The 21015-nt window shown below is 33.6% G+C and overlaps 1 protein-coding gene across 7 annotated transcripts in view; it reads right to left on the bottom strand.

Moving 5' to 3' along the window:
* The window catches only part of LOC100917056 (ATP-binding cassette sub-family A member 3-like), a 242475-nt gene that overhangs the window by 100178 nt on the left and 121282 nt on the right, over positions 1-21015 (bottom strand). For all 7 annotated transcript variants that reach the window (XR_004233331.1, XM_031962329.1, XM_031962313.1 and 4 more), the window contains 4 exons: positions 5616-5770; positions 5233-5388; positions 4617-4827; positions 3775-3925 (listed from right to left, as the gene is read on the bottom strand). Coding sequence is in view for 6 of the 7 variants with exons in the window: in XM_031962329.1 (XP_031818189.1) it covers positions 3775-3925; positions 4617-4827; positions 5233-5388; positions 5616-5770 (673 nt within the window). In the remaining variant the exon portion in view is untranslated. The remainder of the gene's footprint in view (positions 1-3774; positions 3926-4616; positions 4828-5232; positions 5389-5615; positions 5771-21015) is intronic.

The raw sequence follows: 21015 nt of genomic DNA, 5'->3' as shown, positions 1-21015 counted from the left end.
CTAAAAAAAAATCTCCAGGCCCAGATGGATTTACATGTGAATTCTACCAAAAATTTAAAGAACAATTAATTCTAATACTATATGGACTATTTGGAAAAATAGGGGAAGAAGAAGTCCTATCAAATTCCTTTTATGACACAGATATGATGTTGATATGTAAACCAGGAAGGTCCAACACACAGAAAGAAAATTAAAGACCAATTTCCCTAGTGAATATTGACTAAAAAATCTTAAAACATTAGAAAAGAGATGACAGCAACTTATAACCAGGATAATACTCTTATGACCAAGTGGGATTTATACCATCTATCACCATAATTCTTATTTCTTAATTTAGAAGCCTTTTATATTATTCTACATATGTATATATACTGTTCCTTATTTAATCCATTTCTGATGTGAGTTGGATTCCAGAACTACCAGCCCATCTAATTTTTCTGTCAGTTCTTGCTCTCACATCTCATTCACCTAATCTAATTTCTCTCTTCCTATATGGCTTTCCTTTTAAGAATCACATCATACTCAGTTCTACCCCAATCTTTCTTTTGAACTGCCAATTACTAATGACAATCTTAGGCATATGGTTTACATTTTCACATATAAAACATAATTTGTCCTTATTGAGTTCCTTGATATTTAATATTTGATGTTTACCTGATATTTCTTTTATGTCAAATTTTCTAACAAGTTCAGATCTGTGCAATAAAAGTCCTAAAAATCTGCCAGTTCATTGAATGTCCTTTTTTTTATATTCAGGATTATATTTAACTTTGCTAGGTATGACCCTATATACCTCTATAACCCTAGTTTTCCTCTACAACCCTAGTTTTTTTGTTTTTGATATGTAGCATTCCAAGATTTGCTATCTTTTAATGTAGCTGCTGCTAGGTCTTTTGTGATTTTAACTGTGGATCTGTTGTATTTGAATTTTTCTTCTTCTTCTATTTTGTTTTTTGTTATTACTTGTAATCTTTTGTCCTTGATCTGGGAGTTTTGGAATTTGGCCATTATGTTCCTATATTTCCTTTTAGTATTTCTTTCAGATGGTGACCAGTAGATTATTTTTTCTATTTCTACTTTCCAATCTTGTTCTAGTCAGGTCAGTTTTCTTTACTTTTTTCTTATATTATATTGAAATTCTTTTTTTTGATCATAGCTTTCAGTTAGTACAATTATTTTTATGTTTTATCTTCTTGATCTGTTTGTAAGATAAGTTGTTTTTTCTTATAAAATATTTCACTTCTCTTTTATTTTTTCATTCTTTATATTATTTCTTGGTCTTTTTGCTGGCTTCCCTTTGCCCAATTCTTAGTTTTCAAAAAATTATTCTTTCCCTTAAGATTCTGGCTCTCCTTTTCTAGTTGGTCAACTTTCTTTTCACAATAATTTTTTGAGTTTTAAAAAATTTTTCTTATTTATTTTTATTTTTTCCTCAATCACTCTCATTTGATTTTTAAAGTCTTTTAAAAATTCTTCTATGAATTCTTTTTGGGCAAGTAACCATTTGACATTACTATTTGGGGAAGAAGAGGCTTTTTTATTCTAATATCCTTCTCTAAAGGTGATGCTTGGTCTTCTCTATTTCCACATTAATTTTCCATGGTTAGGTTCTTTTTTGGCCTCCTATTCTGTAACAGATTGTCGGTGCAATCACCTCCAGTTTTGGGGTACAGGGAATAGTGCCTCTGGTCTCAGACTCTCCTTCAGTTCTTCCCTGTGACCTGGAAACCCAAACCAAGAACTCCACTTTTCTGTAAGTGCCCACAGTCAGTAGTGTTCCTGCCTCTTTGCTTCTACATTCCTCTTACCCAGGGCTACATCTGGGCAACAACTAACTCTGACACCTTCTATCAGCAGAGGTCCCTTCAATTTTCCCTGACCCAGTTGCCAACTCCCCACACTGTCTGGGAAGTGAAAATTCCTGTGGCTGGGGCTGAGGCTACTTCCTAAACCAGTTCTCCCCAGGACTTGCTACTTGCTGTTTCAAGAAAACCAGCTTGGAGGTATTTATACTTCACAGGGGTCAAATCTCCTCTTGGAGTCTTTCCTTGGATCTTCTCTGATCATCACAGGAGGACCATTGTTTTGCTCCAATACTTCATTGTTTTTAACCACTTTACTTTCACCTTGAGAAGAAATTTTGTATTCTTTGTGGGGGAAATCTGAAAAGCTTAGAATTTTCTGACTTTACCATCTTCTCAGAATCCTCCCCCATAGCACACTTAAAGTGTAGCAAAGAATTGGAAACCAACTGTGTCTACATAAATTAGAGAATGCTTGAAAAAAAATTCTGATACAAAAATGTAATTAAAAATCATTGTGTTTACTGACCCTATATCTCAAAGATATCATAAAAGAAGGAAAAGGTGGGGCAGAGGATAGAGCACCAGCCCTGAAGTCAGGAGGACTTGAGTTCAAATCTGGGTTTCAGACAGTTAACACTTCCTACCTGTGTAACCCTGTGCAAGTCACTTAACCCCAATTGCCTCAGTTAAAAGAAAAAAAAAGGAAAAGGACACATTTGTAATAATAATAAAAAATAAAAATGTATACCAACTCTTTTTGTAGTGGCAAGAAATTGGAAACTGGGTGAAAGCCAATTTATTGGGGAATGGCTGAGTAAGTTATGGCATATGAATGTACTGGAATATTATTGTTCTATAAAAAATTATAAGTGAGATGATGTCAGAAAAGCCTGGAAAGATTTACATGAATTGATGTTAAATGAGGCAAAGAGAACCAGGAGAACATTGTTTATGGTAACAGCAAGATTATCTGATGATCAACTATTATAAACTTTCTCATCAATATAGTGATCCACGACAATTCCAATAGACTTAGGATGCAAAATCTGCATTCACAGAAAGAACTATGAAGACTGAATATGGATTTTTTTGTTAGCTTATTTGTTTTTTTTTCTTTCTAGTGATTATTTTTTTGGTCTGATTTTTCTTGCACAACATGACAAATATGGAAATATGTTTAAAAGGACTGAACATGTTTAACTAATGTCAGATTTCTTGCTCTCTTGGGGAGGGGAAAGGCAAGGGAGGGGGTGATAAAAATTTGGAACACAAAGTTTTACAAAAATGAATATTGAAAACTATCTTTACATGTGTTTGAAAAAATAAAATACTAAGAAAAAAATTATTGCACTATTGATAAGAAATGAAGGAGACTTGATTCAGAGAAACCTAGAAAGAGACAAATTAACTGATGCAGTGCAAAAAGAACAATTTATATAGCATTATAAACAAAAGTATCTTTGAGCAACTTAAGAACCCAGCCAATATAGCAATTAGGCACAACTGTAGAAACATGCTTCCCAACTCTTGGCAGGGAAGTAATAAGCTGCAGGTGAAGAATGAGACAAGTATTTTCATACATTGCCAATATGTGAATTTTTTTTTGCTTGACTGGACTTTTTTATTACAATAGTAGATTTCAGTGGGAGATCAGGAAGCAATAGTGATAAAGAAAAAAGAAGCAAACAGAAAAAAAAGAAACACCAGATGGAACATTAGCAATACACAGAAAAGAACATAAATTTTAGAAGTGAACAAAGAAAATCATGGAAATGATGATAATACTATGTTAAATTTAATATATACTAAATATGCTACTAAAGAAAGCTGTATATAATAGATACATGATTTCATATATGATCCCGTTTTTTCTTTGTATACAGAAATGATCATAGGTTTCAAGTTAATAATAAAAAAACTTTTTTAAACAAAAAAACCATCATCAGTCCAGTTCCTGTGAAGGCCTTACTTGTATGAGCTTTCTTTGGGCAGGATAAATGATAATTCAGCTGCAACATTACTTTCCATTGTGGCAGTTGGTACATAATTAAGAATCAGATGGGAAATTTCCTCAATGTTACATCTAGGTTCCTTCACTATGATCAAGTGGTATCCTGCACCTGAAAGAAAAAACATAAAACAGTTATTTTATATTTCCCTTTCTAGGTCACACATGACTTTCTGTTGCTTCAACTGAACATGGGAATGTTCAGTTCTTTTTTATGGGAATAAGGGGACAGACAGTCAAATGTAAATAGGTAGTAAGGGAATATCCTTAATATTGATCCAGAGTCTTATTTCTGATTTCTCTGCTAGGCAATAGTGAAAATGAGGAATAAAATTTATTTTTTCAGGGCACTTTTGCTTAGAAAATCTTTTCAGTTGATATTATGGACAATAAAAATCAGAATAGATAAAGATTTCTTATTTGTGAAAATTAACATAATAAAGTTATACAAAAGGAAGAATATTCTCACAAATATTCAAACAATTTGGCTAAGGAAACATCACTAACCAGAAATAGTGAATGTCAGGGTATATAATAAAGACTTAGAGGGAAAATAACATAACATTATCATTTTATATATTCCCTCTGGTATTTGTATAAATACTTTTCACATGTTTCCTATTCAGATCCAGGGGATATCTAACTCCAAAGCAATTAGAGATAATAAATTTAATGGGAGGATGTTTAGGATATTCTATAAAAGGAAACAGCAAAGAATTTCTCTCACCACAATAAGGGTTTGAGTGAAATCAGTGGGGAGTGAAAAATAAAATTACCCAGTTTTTCTTCCTTGTCTTCCTTACCATATTTGTGTTTGAGAAAAAGTGAAGAGCCACAGCACTGCAATTCCCCTTTTGCCATGATAGCAATGCGATCTCCCAATAGGTCAGCCTCATCCATAAAGTGAGTGGTTAGCATAATTGTTCGTTTACTTTTCTGCTGCTGAAGTAGATCCCAAGTAGCCCTACGAGAAATTGGATCCATGCCAGATGTTGGCTCATCCAACATCACTACCTAGGGATCCAACGGAATAGTCCCACAATTAGTAAAATGGTAGTTCAATGGTATTTCATTATTTACTAAGCCGGGGGGAGCCCTGCTTCCTCCTCTGCACTACTACTCCCATCCTGGTCCAGAGAGCCTAATTAGCTTACTTTGAGTTACATTCAGACACCAAAGCATTTCTATCACATTTTACCTATTTAGCATTTATTTTTCTAGGTGAGCTTAAAGTCCAGGATAGAGTTAAGCTAGAGAGTTCTTTGATCCCCATAAACTCATGAATCCCTAGGCCAATCAGAGTACTGACATGCTTGTCCACTAAGCATGCAGTGGGAAGTAACTTTTAGTTAACATGACTTTACTTGATTTTTCTGGTCAGACTGTAGCAAGAAGTTTGATCTTGTGTTTTTACTATACCTTGGAGCCTGCTATGAGAGCGATACCAATGGAAACCTTTCGTTTCATTCCCCCACTCAATGTCCTTGAAAAAGCATGGCGGTTAGGTTCCATTTTAAGAATGCCCAAGATATGATCAATTTCCTCCTGGCATTTTTTCTTAGGCAATCCTTTTAGCTAAGAAACAAGAAGTTGGAGACTGGTTAGCTTTCTAATAAGGAAAATACTTGAAAATTTTTTAGCTTGAAAAATGTGAATCTATAAACAGATTAATGAATAAGAAGAAGCTGAGATTTCTTTCCTCCCTCCCCTTACCCACTTCCCAATTCTTCAGAAAATTTTCTAAGGATAGGGTATAACAAGTAGTTGAACAAAAATATAAAAGATGGTTCTCTTCAGCTCACCTGAGCGTAAAACGAAAGGTGTTCAGCAACTGTTATTTCATCAAAGAAGATATTGTGCTGGGGGCATACACCCAGATTCTTCCGAATATGAACCATATTCTGTGAAATCTCATACCCACTAATGTATACTTGTCCACTTGTAGGAGGAAAGAGACCTATAGTATAGAAGATATATAGAAGCTTTAATTTCATTAACAGGAACATAAATTTACTCTCCATTGGCACCTGGTTTAGAGTCCCTGTTCTAGTTAATTCATAGATTAACTTCATCCCACTACCATAATATCATTAGAAGAAATATTCTGTTCACAACAAGTAGGCCCTGGCATTAGAAAGGGGAGACAAATTCCTTTCTTAAGCAATTGGTCACAAGCATTTAAAAAATTTTTTTTCAAGATGAAATAATTTTACTCAAGCCCAGGAAGTGGGGATGGGGATACATATAAACAGAGAGTACCCTAAAACCAGAATTTTTCTTTAAATTAATTATTTTTTTTTCTGATTACACATGCACATTAGTTTTTTAAAAACACATTTCTTTATGAATCTTATGTAGGAGAGAAAAATCAGAACAAAAGGGAAAAATCATGAGAGAAAAATAAAACATATTAAACATAAAGTGGACATAGCATGTGTTGATTTACATTCAATCTCCATAGTTTTCTTTGTGAATGCAGATGGTGTCTCCTATCCAAAATTTATTGAGATTGCCTTGGATCACTGAGCCACTGAGAAGAACCAAGTCTTTCATAGTTGATCATCACACAATCTTGCTGTTACTATGTACAGTAATAGCTGGTTCTGCTTGTTTCACTCAACATCAGTTCATGTAAGTCTTTCCAGGCCTTTCTAAAATCAGTTTGTTCATTTTTAAATAGAACAATAATATTCCCTTACTTTCATATATCATAACTTATCCAGCCATTCCCAGTTGATAGGCATCTACTCATTTATCAATCCTTTGCCACCACAAAAAGGACTGCTACAAACATTTTTTCACATGTGGGTCCTTTTCCCTTTTTTATAATGTTCTTGGGATACAGACCCAGTGGTACTGCTGGATCAAAGGGTATGCAAAGTTTTAAACCCCTTTGGGCATAGTTTCAAATTGCTCTCCAGATCATTTCACAACTCCACCTACAATGCATTTAGTTTTCCCATATCCCTCCAACATTTATTATTATCTTTGGCTGTCATCTTAACCAATTTGAGAAGTGTGAGGTGGTATCTCAGAGTTTTTAAAATTTGCATTTCTTTAATCAATAGTGATTTAGAACATTTTTTTATATGATTATAGATGGTTTTTTGTATGTATGTCGTTTTTATTTATTTTTAAGCTTTTTTATTTTCAAAACATGCTTAGTTTTCAATATTCACCCTTGAAAAACCTGTGTTCCATCCTTTTCCCCTCTCCCCCAGACAGCTGGTAATCTGTTAAACATGTACAATTCTTCTTACATATTTCCACAATTATCATGCTGCACAAGAAAAATCAGATCAAAAAGGAAAAAAAAGAGAAAAAAGAGGCAACAACAACACCAAAAGTGAAAATACTATTCTGTGATCCACATTCAGTCCCCACAGATTCCTCTTTTGAGTGCAAATGGCTCTCTCCAGCACCAGTCCATTGGAACTGGCACTTTTCAACAATGAGTTGATTCAGGACTGTTTCAATGATCTTGTGATGATAAGAGCTATCTACATCCAGAGAGAAGACTGTGGGAACTAGGGGTGGATTGCAACATATCATTTTCACTCTTTTTGTTGTGGTTTGCTTGAATTTTATTTTCTTTCTCATTTTAAACTTTTTGATCTGATTTTTCTTGTGCAGCAAGATAATTGTATAAATATATATGCCTATATTGGATTTAACATATATTTTAAACCATGTTTAACATATATTGAATTACATGTCATCTAGGGGAGGGGGTGGGACAAAGGGGAAGGAAACTAGTACACATGGTTTTTCAAGAGTCAGTATTGAAAAGTTATTCTTGCATATGTTTTGAAAATAAAAAACTTCAATTAAAAACAATTAGTCCTTGCAAAAAAAAAAAAAGAAAATCAATTTGATGGCTGAGTGGAGGATGGATTAAAATGAAGAGAGACTTGATACAATAAGCTATTGCAGTAATGTAGGAGTGAGATAAAGAGGGTCTGCACCAGGGTGGGGACAGTGTTGTGGACGTAGAATTGACAAGACCTGGCAACTGACTATAAAAGGGAGATGAGAGTGAAGAATCAAGGATAACATCTTGGTTGAAAGACTGAGTGACTGGGAGGATGGTACTTTCAACATTAATAAGAAAGGGGAAGAATTAAGGAGAAAGATAATGAATTGAGTTTTGGATATACTGAGTTGAAAACATCTATGAGACATCAAGATTAAAGCATCAAATAGGCAGTTGAAAATACAAATTTTGAGATGAGAATGATTGAAGGCTGGATGAACAGATATGAGAATCATGAAAATAGAGATGATTATTAAGAACATGGGAGTTGATGCAATAACTTAATGACTTAGTATTACTAGAAGAAGAGTTGGCTAGACAGATAATTAAGAAGAGAGTAAGAGGAAAAAGAGTGAAGGCATCAATTGCAGATGGCTTTCTTTGGTAAGGAATTTAGTCGTGAAGGTAAAGATTTAAGACAATAATTAGAAATGGAAGAATCAAGTAGTTCTTAAAAAATCATTTCCCTTTTTATATTGGGTGAATTAATTTTTGTCTGTGAAGCTATTTAGTTTCAAGCAATTAAAGTTTGCTATTTTAACTTAGGTACCCTGCTTCTACGTCTTGGTTGGTTATGAACTCATCACCTACTTTATAGCTGTGAGACATATATATGATGTGTCTATTCTAATTTTTTTTAAAATACAGTGCTCTTTAATAATAAAGTTCCATAGAATATATTATAGAATATGGTATAAAGTGCTAGTCTAGGCCTAATTTCTATCAGACTCCTTTCTGGTACTGTCAGGTTTTTTTTTTTTTAATCAAACAAAACTTTTCCCCTAGGTAATTTATTTTTTTCTATTTTGTTAAACACTGGATTGAGTTCTCTTATTTTCAAATCTCCCTTATCTAGTCTCTTCCCCTGATTTCTCTCTCTCTAGTCTTTAACTTTAATCAGTACAGATAGTTTCAATGACTTCTGCTTTATAATAAAGACTTCTCCTGTATCCTTACTTCTTTTTCTCATTTCCCTTGGTTTTTTGTTTTTCCAAATGAATTTTGTTACAATTTTACAAAGTTCAATAAATTATCCTTTTGGTAATTTCATCAGAATAACATTAAAAGTGTAAATTAATTTTGGTAGTATTGTTATTTTTGTTATATTGGGATGGAAGAACCACTGGGTACTGAATATTCTTCTAGTTATTCTTTATTTCTTTAAAGAATATTTTGTAATTGACCATCCATGCATTTTGTATGGTTTGCTAAGTTTATTTCTGTATTATATATTTTACATTTGGAATGGGATTTCTCTATTTTTACTCTTGTTTTTTGACGTTATTTTACATAAATGCTATTTATTTTTGAGGATTTATTTTACACCCTGCAATTTTGTTGAAATTTTAATAAGCATTGTTGCCGAGTCCTTAGGATTATCCTAGCAAACCATATCATCAATAGAGATAATCTTCTTGGCCTATCTTTATTCCTTTCTTTTTTTCTTGTCATTGTTATTGCTAGCACTTCTAGAACTCTTATCAAATAACAGAGGAGAGAGTGGATATATTTGCATCCTTGCTTCACAACTTTATTTATTAGAAAATGTTTTAGTCTATCCCCATTGCAGAGAATGCTTGCTTTTGGTTTTAGAGAAGATATTTTTTATGACATTTGAAAAAAGGTCCAAGATATATACAGCTATACATAATAGATTCTAATTCTTTTTATTTCTTCTGGTTTTAGTAAAATTTCACCTTGATCACGTACAATTTTATTGACTTGATACTCTATTCTCTTTTTGTTAATCAGATTAGTTAATGGTTTAACAACTTATTAGTATTTTCATAGAACATAGAATTTTATATTTCATTTCTATGGGGATTTTTTGATTTCCAATTTTTTAATTTCCCCTCTAAGTTTTACTATCTCTTCTTTTGTGATTACTTCAGGCTTATTTTTTGGGTCCCTAATTTTTCATATTAGGCAAAAAACCATTTTAATTTCAGAGTCAAAAATCATTCCTTTTTTGTCATGTGATTCATTCTGTGTCTTCTCTGATCACAAACCCTTCCCTTATCCATAGATCTGAGAGGTATATTTTTCAATGCTTCCCTAATTTTCTTATGATATCCTTTATGTCTACAATATGAATCCATTTTGGCTTTTATCTTGGTATGAAACATTGGTAGTTTCTACCAGATTGCTTTCTTGCTCCCCTCCCCCCAAATAGTGAGTTCTGGCCCCCAAAGCTTGGATGTTGACTTTATCAAATCCTAGATCACTATGGCCATTTACTACCACAGATTGTATTTCTGTATGTACTCCACTGATCCAGCACTCTTTTTTTAAAAAAATTATTGTATTATAGCTATTTACAAAACATATACATGAGTAATTTTTCAACACTGACCTTTGCAAAATTTTCTGTTCCAAATTATCCCCTCCTTCTTCCACTCCCTCCCCTAGATGGCAGGTAGTCTAATATATGTTAAATATGTTAAAATATATGTTAAATTATTTAACATGTACGGATCTACCTGCCTCTAGGAGAGAGGATGAGGAAAAGGAGAGGAAAAGTTGGAACAGAAGTTTTTGCAAGGGTCAATGCTGAAAAATCACCCATGCTTATATCGTGTAAATAAAAAGCTATAATAATAAAAAGAGAAAAAAATAAAATATATGTTAAATCCAATATATGTATGTATTTTTTGCAATTATCTTGCAGCACAAGAAAAATTGGATCTAGAAAGAAAAAAAAAAACCTGAGAAAGAAAATCAAAATGCAAATAAACAATAACAGAAAGAGTGAAGATGCTATGTTGTGGTCCACACTCATTTCCCATAGTTCTCTCTCTGGGTGTAGATGACTCTCTTCATTCCTGAACAACTGGAATTGGTTTGAATCAGTCTCATTGTTGAAGAGAGCCATGTTCATCATAAATGATCACTGTATAATCATCTTGTTGCCATGTACAATGATCTCCTAGTTCTGCTCACTTCACTCAGCATCAGTTCATGTAAGTCTCTTCAAGCCTTTCTGAAATCATCCTGCTGATCATTTCTTACAGAACAATAATATTCCATAGCATTCACATATCATAACTTATTCAGCCATTCCCCAATTGATGGGCATCCACTCAGTTTCCAGTTTCTAGCCACTACAAAAAAGGCTGCCACAAACATTTTTGCACATGCACCACTCTGTTTCTTAGACAGTACTAAATTGTTTTGATGATTATCAATTTGTAATAAAGTTTGAAATTTGATACTTTTGGGATTTACAGTCCTTCAATTTGCATTGATTTCCTTTTTTTTTAACCTTTTGTTCTTCCAGATGAATTCTGTTGTTTTTTTTTAATTCTATAAAATAATTTCTTAGTAGTTTGATTGGAATGACACTAAATAAGTAAATCAGACAGAATTGTCATTTTGATTATATTGACTCTCCTTTGACTTTCAAGATTTCTATTTTGGTGATTAACTAAAAATTTAAAAATTGTCCTTTTTCTAATTTTTGTTGTTGTTGCATGCCCAATTAATTAATCTGCTTCTTTTTCTATCTTATTGATTTAAGAGATTAGAGATATATATTTTCTTCCAAGTACTGCTTTGGCTGCATTCCACAAATTTTGGTATGTAATCTCATTGCTTTTATCATCTTTAATGCAATTGTTGATTATTTTCTTTATTTTCTGATCCATCCAGGTCTTTTATCGAATGTATTTTTTTGTTGAATTATGGGACATTTAATATCTCTGCTTCACTGCCATTTATGAGTTTTTTATGCCCTAATAAATGTTTAATTTTTGTGAATGTTGCAGGTAGCACTGATGAAAAAACATATAGTCTTTTTTACTCCCAGTTTTCTACAGAGGTCTATCATATCTAACTTTCTTAAAATTCTATTCATCTCCTTAACTTTTCTATTTATGTTATGATTATTATTTACTATCTATTTTCTCCTGTAACTCATTTAATTTTTTCTTTAAGAATCTGGATATTATGCCATTTAATGGGTATATATTTAATGCTAATATTATTTCATTGTCTAAGGTACCTTTTAAAAAGTTAAGATTATCTCTTTTATTTAGTTCTAATTTTGTTTTTGCTTTGTCTGAGATCATGATTGTTATCTGATTTTTTTTTTGCTTCAGCTGAAGCATAACAGATTTTGCTTCAGCCCCTCATTTTAATTCTGCATTTACCTATTTGTTCTAAGTTTGTAAACAATATATTGTTAGATTTTGTTGTCTAATTCATTCTGCTAATCTCTTCCATTTTATGGATACCATCCCATTAAAAGTTATGAGTGCTATGCATTTCCCCACCACCTTTGTTTCTTATAGGTCTACTTTTGTTCTCTGCTGTGCACTTTTTACTTTTTCTCCTTTCCAATCCTCCTCCCCTCAAAGGTTACTACAATTAAGCCTGGATATATGTGTGCATGCATATATATGAGACAGACACACACACATATATACAATTATATATACACAATGCACATATATAAACATATATACACATAAACATACATATGCATAGATATTTATAATCATAAACATACACATATAAACTCATATGCATCTATGTAAAACTGTACTATGCTTGTTTGTCCTCTGTTTTTCTGAAGGTTGATAACATCTTCCTTCATAAGTCTAATAAGTCTTTCCATATTTTTCTAAATCCATCAACTCATCATTTCTTCAACACAGAAATATTCCAACCTTATACTAATTATTTTAATCTAAAACAATATTAATATGCTTGACATAGTTTCCCTAGTTATCTCCTTTTATTAATACATTTTAGCTTTAACTTTCAGATCAATAATTACTACCCCAGCTTTTTTTAACTTAATAATTCTGTTTCTGATCTTTTTTATGTTCATGTGTATCTTATTTCTTATCCCTTTTGATTCCTCTGCCTTACTTCTACCTACTACCTTGCTTTATTATTTAACTTACCCCCTGTTCAAAGGATCCCTCCCTTATCTTCTCCTTCTATATTTCCCTCCTCTTTATCTCATTCCCATTAATTTACATACTTTATCCCATTCCAGTTAATCTATACACCCTTCTATACCCCATTCTATTCCCTCACCTTCTTAATTCTTTATGTTCAAAAGACTTTTATTCCTCTCAAAATATATATGTTGTTCTCTCTTTAACCCAGATCTGATGTGACTAGGATCACTTCTAAAAATCTCTCCTTTATTCTCTTTCCCTTCACTTCCCCCTTATTCTCTTAGTTCTGAAGTCAGGAGACTTTTATACCTTTCTAGATAGATATGTATTGTCTCTTCAACCCACTTCCAATGAGATTAAGATTCCAGAACTATCAGTCCTTCTTCCCATCTAATTTTTCTTCCTCAGTTCTTTTTCTTGTACTTCATTTGTATAAGATAATAACTCTTCTTACCTTTTCCTATAGTTTTTAGCACCCCATCGTATTCAACTCTACCTCAATTTTTCTTTTCAATTACCTACTTACAAATGACAATTCACTGCTTCCTGGAAAATTCTTAAGTAACAAATTTTAATTTTACTAAAATGGAAAACAACTTGCTCCTCTCTTCAAAGGCTTACTTTCTACTTTATGAAGTTTTGATATGTTATCCTTATACTCAAATTTAATACAGCAATAGAGCAATGCAAAAATTGGACAGAAAAGGGAATTTTGCAAATATTCTTCACTCCACTAGCTACTCCAATACTTACTCCTTCCCCATAATGCTGATTGCAGATAAGGAAGTGGTTTCTCTGACCTATTTCACTCCACAATGTTGTAATTGCAAGAATGTGCAACTGCTAGTCAAAAGACTTTAAGTCCACCCCCAACACTCAGTATCCCTGGCCAAATCATACCCTCTAAGTATGCTTCTATTTCCCAATATGTAAATGTGAGACAGTAATTTCCTCACCAGCTAGTTCATAGAGGTGTTATTAAGCTGGTGCTATAGAAATGTTATACACCTTCCCTTCTCCACTAAAAGATAGGCCTCTAAGAAAGCTACCTGGGCCCAAGGAAAGAGACAAGGTTTGGAAGGAGAAAATAAACGTTTGGATTTTATCAGATGGCTGCTTTTGAAGTGATTATTACTTTGAACCGAAACTAAGGCTGCCTCCTGAAAACCTCCCCAAGAAACCTGCTCTCACAGAGAACCATCATATATTATATAAAAGAAGAGAACACCACATTATTTGTTAAAAAAGATTATTTGTTATCATTAAGATGAAGGCCTTAATAACAAGAGAATACATATGTTATAACAAACAACAGGATGCACTTGAAAGCAAGAGAATTTTGGTCTCAAATTGTCGTTTCTGTCTATAATTTAAATTTTAAGCAATAGAAATCTATTTTTCTCTTCCTCTTATCTCCTACCCTATTAAAAGATGAAAAATAGTTCCATGGAACAAATACTAATAAGTAACAAAACACATTATTCATTAGCATGTCCAAATTTATATGCATGCTCCTCTATATGTACTTGCACATATGCATGTAAATGCATGTATTGTGATATATGCACGTATGTGCATCATATTAGTCTCACATTATGTGTATGTACATATTTACATATATGTATATGTATAGTCATCTCTTTGTCAGGAGGTAGAAAGTACATTGTATCATCAGTCCTCTGGAATTATGGTAGGTCATTGCCTTGATGAGAGTGATTTTCAAAGCTGTTTGTTTTTACTATGTTGTTATTATTCTACAATTGTTCTGATTCTGATCATTTCCTTTTCCATCAGTTAATGAAAATCCTCAAAACTATTTTTATAATATTGATACTGAAGTATAAGTTGTTTTTCCTGGGTCTACCTACTCACTTTATATCAGTTCATACAAATATTTTGCTGTTTCTTTGGAATCATTTTTCTCCTCATTTTTGACAGCATTACAGTATTCTGTCTTCAAACTGTATTTCTGACACTTCACTTGATCTGTTATCCTATACAAATCACACAAACTCTCAGAGGCTAAATTTCTTTATCTGTCAAGCAGGGCTAAGCTATGGAACACATCTTAAAGGGGCTCTAAAGAGATAAAAGATATACAACTTTACAAATCATAAATTTTCATGTAAATGAAATAAAATAAAATCTATTAATCTCTATAAAATCACATGAAAGAACTGCTTTTCCTCCTAAAATAGTCCTGATTTTTTTTAGGAGTCACCAAACTTGTGACCATTCAAGCAAGAAAGAAGATTAAGCAATGGTGTAGCAGGGGTCCTCAAACTTTTTAAATAGGGGGCCAGTTCACTGTCACTCAGACTGTTGGAGGGCCGGACTATAGTAAAAACAAAAACCTTGTTTTGTGGGCCTTTAAATAAAGAAACTTCATAGCCCTTGGTGAGGGGAATAAACATCCTCAGCTGCCCCATGTGGCCCGAGGGCCGTAGTTTGAGGCCTAGTAGAGTATTTGAGATTTAAGAGAAGCAAAATCTCCTTGTTAGAAGACTACGTCAATTTAGCATCACAGAGCAAGTCAATTTTAAGGATCAAAAGCCTTTTAACAGAGTTAAGGTATTTGGACATCATTCTCAGACTAAAACTTTGGAAAGATGGTTATTATATTTCTCATTGTTAGAAAAATATTTACTGCCACTTCTGAAATACTTCAAAAGCTCTACGATCCTCATGATTGTAAGCCATCTAAGCCTTCTCATCTCATGTGATTTTAGTCCATGTATTTCCATAAATCCTATATAGCCCTTCTTTCCAAAATGTTCAAGACCCTCATAGAACTTTTAATATTCTATACATTCAAACAAAAGCTGTCTATTGTTTCTTCTCCCTGTTTTTACATGAGCAAATTATTTCTGTTTCCCGTCACATATTTTTTCAATTTACTTTTCAGATTCTCTCACTCTTTTGAAATAATCTTTGATAATTGGCTACAGACTTGTAAAGGGCTGGAACTTTGGAGTATACACTTGAAACAAGGGTACTTAACAAGGTGTTAACTTAGTGGAATTGATGAGATGATGGTTCTATACATATACTTAGTACTTAATGTAGTGATGTAATGGGTCTCTAGTTCACACATATATAGTGTGGTGTAATGATGTAATCATACTAAAGTATTTAAGGGCTGAGAAGGACTGAAAATGGGACATTCCATTTTTGACATCTTTCTGGTGGCTCTCCTGCCTCCTGCACTCCTCCACTAAGATTCCGTTCTGAGATCTTCCAGAAAGCTATCTTGAACATTACACAGACCAATACAGCCATTTTGCCCACCTACAACTTTTTTTTTTTTTTTTTAGACTGTGGCACTTCATGACTTTGATCACTGGAAGAATAAAAAAATTTTTTTTAATTTTAAAATGTTGTGTTTGTATCGGGAAATTATTGAAAATGCTGCATGTTTTACCAATTGTAATCTAGCCTGCTCTTCTTACTCTCTTTTACCTATTAATGTATATATTTGTGTGTATAAACATTCATATGTTTATATATATATGTATATAAAGGAGTTGTGTGAGTGAGAGAAATATAGTTTCTAGAAATACACTAATTTAATTGGCTGGCCATTCAAACACATGTGGACAATAGCAATTTTGAATGAATGAAGCATTTATTTAGTATTTACTATATGCAAATAAAGTACTGTACATTGAGGATATAAATTTTAAAAGTATGATAATACTTCCTCTCAAGGGTAACATATTCTTCTAGAAGAACAACATACATGGAAGGTTTCAGATACAAGTCAGATGGACATGATCTTTAGTGTATAATAGAAAAGCAGACATTATTGTGTGTTCTATAGTGTCAATTCCACTTATAAAATCCTGTCAGTTTTGGAAATTGAATTATTTGACAATGGTAAGAACTTTGGTAGCAAGAACTTTCTTTTCTGGGTTTTCAATAAATGTGACTGCAGTAACTTCAGGAGCAAGTACTGGGCTGCATTGAAATAAGATCTGCTTTCTTAGCTAATGACTATAGGCATTGGTCTTGAAGGATTGTTAGTCCCATGACTACAGGGTTCAGGGCCCTGGGCTATTTCCAGTATGTCTAGAGCAATTAGTCTTCAAGGACAAGGTGGTAGTTTGGCACCTTGGCACAAGCTACATCTTCTTTCTCCCTCACTAGTGTTTAGTGCATTTTTTTCTTCCCCCTTTCCCTACCCTGGAATTGAGAAAACTCTTATTTGGTAATACAAAATATTTTCCCCCAACCTTAGTCTCTGTGTCCCTTCACCCCCCCCCCAAATTTGAGACTTTGGTGCCTTTTATTTATCCTTTTCGACTCTAGTTTTAGGGGACAAAGTCTCAGATTTGGAAGCCATGGAGACCTTGGGACCTAGGATTCTAGGTGCAATATTGCAGCCAGATCATCAGGGAAACTCTTGAGATGCAAGGATCACAAACCCACAGGGCTTTTGAATTTGGAGAGATTGTTATTCAGTTATTTTTAATCATGTATGACTCTTTGTGATCTTTTGGGATTTCCTTTTCCAAGGTTCTGGAGTGGTTTGCTATTTCTTTCCCTAGCTCATTTTACAGATAGGTAAATAGGGTCACATATACAAGGGGGATCTATCTAAACCTTGGACTTCCAGGGCAGGTTTGATCTTTGCTATATGAGACAGGGCACCAGGAGCCTCTGTGTCCAAGAAATGACTTAAGTGTTTAATTGAGAAACATGGCCCCATTCTTACTCAGGCTGATCATTAAGGAAAGGAAATGGACCAGCTTCAGGTGGGCTCAAACTTGGTTTCCATTCCTTTTCTTCAGGAATATATGCCCTCTACTGCTTAGCCTACCTTCTCCACCAAAAGTGAATTCATTATTGACTGTCCCAAGAAAGGAGGTGTTTTGCTAAGGAAGTTAAAACTAAATTGAGTCTAAAGATAGTAGAGCAGGAATCAGGGTATTAGTAATTCAAGGACCTTAAGGAACTCCCATTAGCCAAGGAACAACCTATAGCTGAAGCTGATCTCTGAGAACCAGAGCCCTTCAGAAGTGGCCTCCCTCTAGTGTAACTAAAATATTCTTTCTGAACTCCCTTTCTTGTCTAGGCCTTGACCTTAGCCTAGGCCTACATGGAGAAGCCTCCAGGTACCCTACAAGGCTTCCAACTGCAAGTGTTAAAATTTCTCCTGTGGGAAAGTTGAGTATGTTTAGAAGAGGGAAGGTTCAGTTCAGGAAGAGTCTGCAGCCTCCTGGGTCCAATATATGGGTCCCCTAGCATGCTGCAACACACTAACTTGCATCTTTCTGAGGTTTCTAGCAGAAGATTTGGAGCCTGGGATTGGGAGGAAGAATGTAATAGAGAAACTCATTTCAGTTGTGGCCCAGAGATTTGAAAAATCTAGGGTACCTTGGATTTGTCTGAGATGACAACTGATTTAAGATATCCCTTATAACTTCTTTGCTAATTTTTATTTTTCCTAAGATTTCCCAAATGTCCTGCTTTAGAGAGAGAGATGCTTATGGCATTAAATCAATCAACTTGCATTTATTAAGCACCTGCTATGAACCAAGCATTGTATTAGATACTAGACAAAGAATTAACCAGTACCTGCCTTCAAGGAGCTTATATCATACTGGAGGGAAGTAAATACAAAATGTATACATAATAGATAAAAGATAATTTCTTGCAGTGGATGGAAAAAGTACTAGCCGAGAGGGACATCAGTTAAGGCTTCATGCATATAGTGATATTTGGAGGGAAGGAGGTAATGCAAGGTCATGAATTCAGCAGATGAAAAGTCTTGTATTAGTAGTGAATGAATGAGAAAACTTATTTTAAGGCCTTATTGCATGTAAGACATAGTCCTAGAGAAAAATAAGTATGCTAGTTTGATTGGAACATAAAGCATAGGAAGGGAAGTAAAGTAATAGGCCAAAAAAGATAAAGTTGAGCTAATCATGAAGGGCCTTCAATGCCAAAACAAAAATTTTGCATTTGAATCTTTTTGAGCTGAGGAGTAAGATGGAAAGGCAGTGATGTGGAGGATAGATTAACAGAAGTGAGAGATATGAGGTAGGACAAGTTATAAGTCTAGGGAAAAAAGTTTTGTCAGCCTAGAGGATTAGAATAAATGATATTTGGCAACTGATTGGGCACGAGAGGGAGGGATGAAGGTTATGAAACTGGGTAATTAGACCACAAAGACAGGGAAAGCAAGTGATCTAGAACAAAAAAACAGGGACTGGTGATCTAAAACTCAGGAATTATGAGCAATCTAGAATGCAAAGATGGGGATTATGGGTGATCTAATATACAAAGGCAGGGATTGTGGATGATCTAGAACTCAAAGATTATGGGTGATCTAGAATGCAAAAACAGGGATTACAAGTGATTTAGGGCTCAGGGATTATGAGTGACTTAGAACACAAAAGCAGGGATTGTGAGTGATCTAAAGCTCATGGATTACAGGTAATCTAGAATGCAAAAACAGGGAAAATAGGCTTTCAAGAACTCAGGGATTACATAGATATATACTATGAAGATTACGTAGATATCTATTATGAAGATAGGGAAGAACAGACCTCAAACCCTTAGGACACTAAAGACAAAATATCTCCAGATGAAGCCTAGACCATATCACTCTAAAAGCTCTCTTTTAAGAATTCAAAAAGGATCTTAAAATAGACTTAAAAGAAAAATGGGAAGGAAATGAGAGCTTTACAAGAAAGTTTAGAAAAGGAAACAGAAACTATCTGATGAAAATTCCTTATAAAATAGATTTGGTGAAATGGAAAAAGGATACAATTCCTTAAAAACAGATTCGGCAAAATAGAAAAAGAACAACCTTGAAAATCAGAATTGGCAACATGGAAAAAGAGAACAACTCTGAAAAACAGAATTGGTGAAATGGAAAAAAAATCCAATGAACAAAACAACTCAATTAAAAGTTCAATTAGCCAAATGCAAAAGGAGGTAAAAAAAACTACCTGAGGAAAATATTTCACTAAAAATTAGAATTGAACAAATGGAAATGAATGACTCTATGAAACATCAAGAATCAGTCAAACAAAACCAAAAAGATGAAAAAAATAGAAGAAAATGTAAAATATCTCATTGGCAAAACAAGTGACCTGGAAAATAGATCCAGGAGAGAAAATCTAAGAATTATTTGTTTCCCTGAAAATCATAATGAAAAAAGGAGCATAGATAACATATTTCAAGAAATGATCAAGGAAAACTGCCTTTATGTCCTAGAACCAGAGGGTAAATAGCCATTGAAAGAATTCATTGATCACTTTCTGAAAGAGATCCAAAAAATGAAAACTCCAGGAATATCATAGCTAAATTTCAGAATTATCTGATCAAGGAGAAAATACTACAAGTAGCCAGAAAGAAACAGTTCAAATATCAAGGATCTACAAAGCAGGATTACCCAGGACCTAGCAGCTTCCACTTTGGAGGATCAAAGGATCTGGAATATGATATTTCTGAGGGCAGAGACCTTGGACTGTAGGCAAGCATAAACTATCCAGCATAATTAAACATTATCTTTCAGAGGAAAAGATAGGCATTCAATGAAAATAGGTAAATTTCATTTATTTTTTATGAAAAGACTAGTGCTGAACAGAAAATGATCAAATACAGAATTCAAGAGAAACACAGAAAGGTAAAAAGGGAAAGAAAAAACAATGCTTTTTTAAAGATTAAAAATTTTACATTCTTATATGGGAAGATGATATTTTTAATTCTTGAGAAATATATCTTTGTTAGGGATATACTTAAAGGATATAGATATAATTTGACTTTATTGTGATATAAAAAAGAAACTAGGGATGGAAAAGGGATTGTACTGGTAAAAGAGGAAAGGAGAGGTAAAATGAGGTAGTAAATTATATCACATGAAGAGGGGAAAAAAGACATATTATAATTGAGGGAGAGAAGGGAGAGGGATGAGTATTGTGTGAAGTTTAATCTCATTGGATTTGGTTCAAAGAGAGAATATCAAACATATTTAATTTGATAGGGAAACTTGTCTCACCCTATAGGAAAGTAGGAGGGAAAAGAGAAAAGGAAAAGATGAGGAAGGGAGAAGAGAAGGGGAAAGGGATAAAAAAGGGGTGAGGGGCTGTAAAAGAGGAGGACTGATAGAGGCAGATGGCAGTCAGAAGCAAAACACTGGAGAGGAGGGAAAGAAAAGAATAAAGTATAACTTGGGGGGAAAAAAGAATACAGTTAGTAATTTTAACTTTGGGATGAACACAATACAGAAGTAGATAGCAGACTGGATTAAAA

Source organism: Sarcophilus harrisii, chromosome 1 (genome assembly GCF_902635505.1).
Source record: "Sarcophilus harrisii chromosome 1, mSarHar1.11, whole genome shotgun sequence".
Classification (NCBI taxonomy): Eukaryota; Metazoa; Chordata; class Mammalia; order Dasyuromorphia; family Dasyuridae; genus Sarcophilus; species Sarcophilus harrisii.
This window is presented reverse-complemented; position numbering and strand designations above follow the sequence as displayed.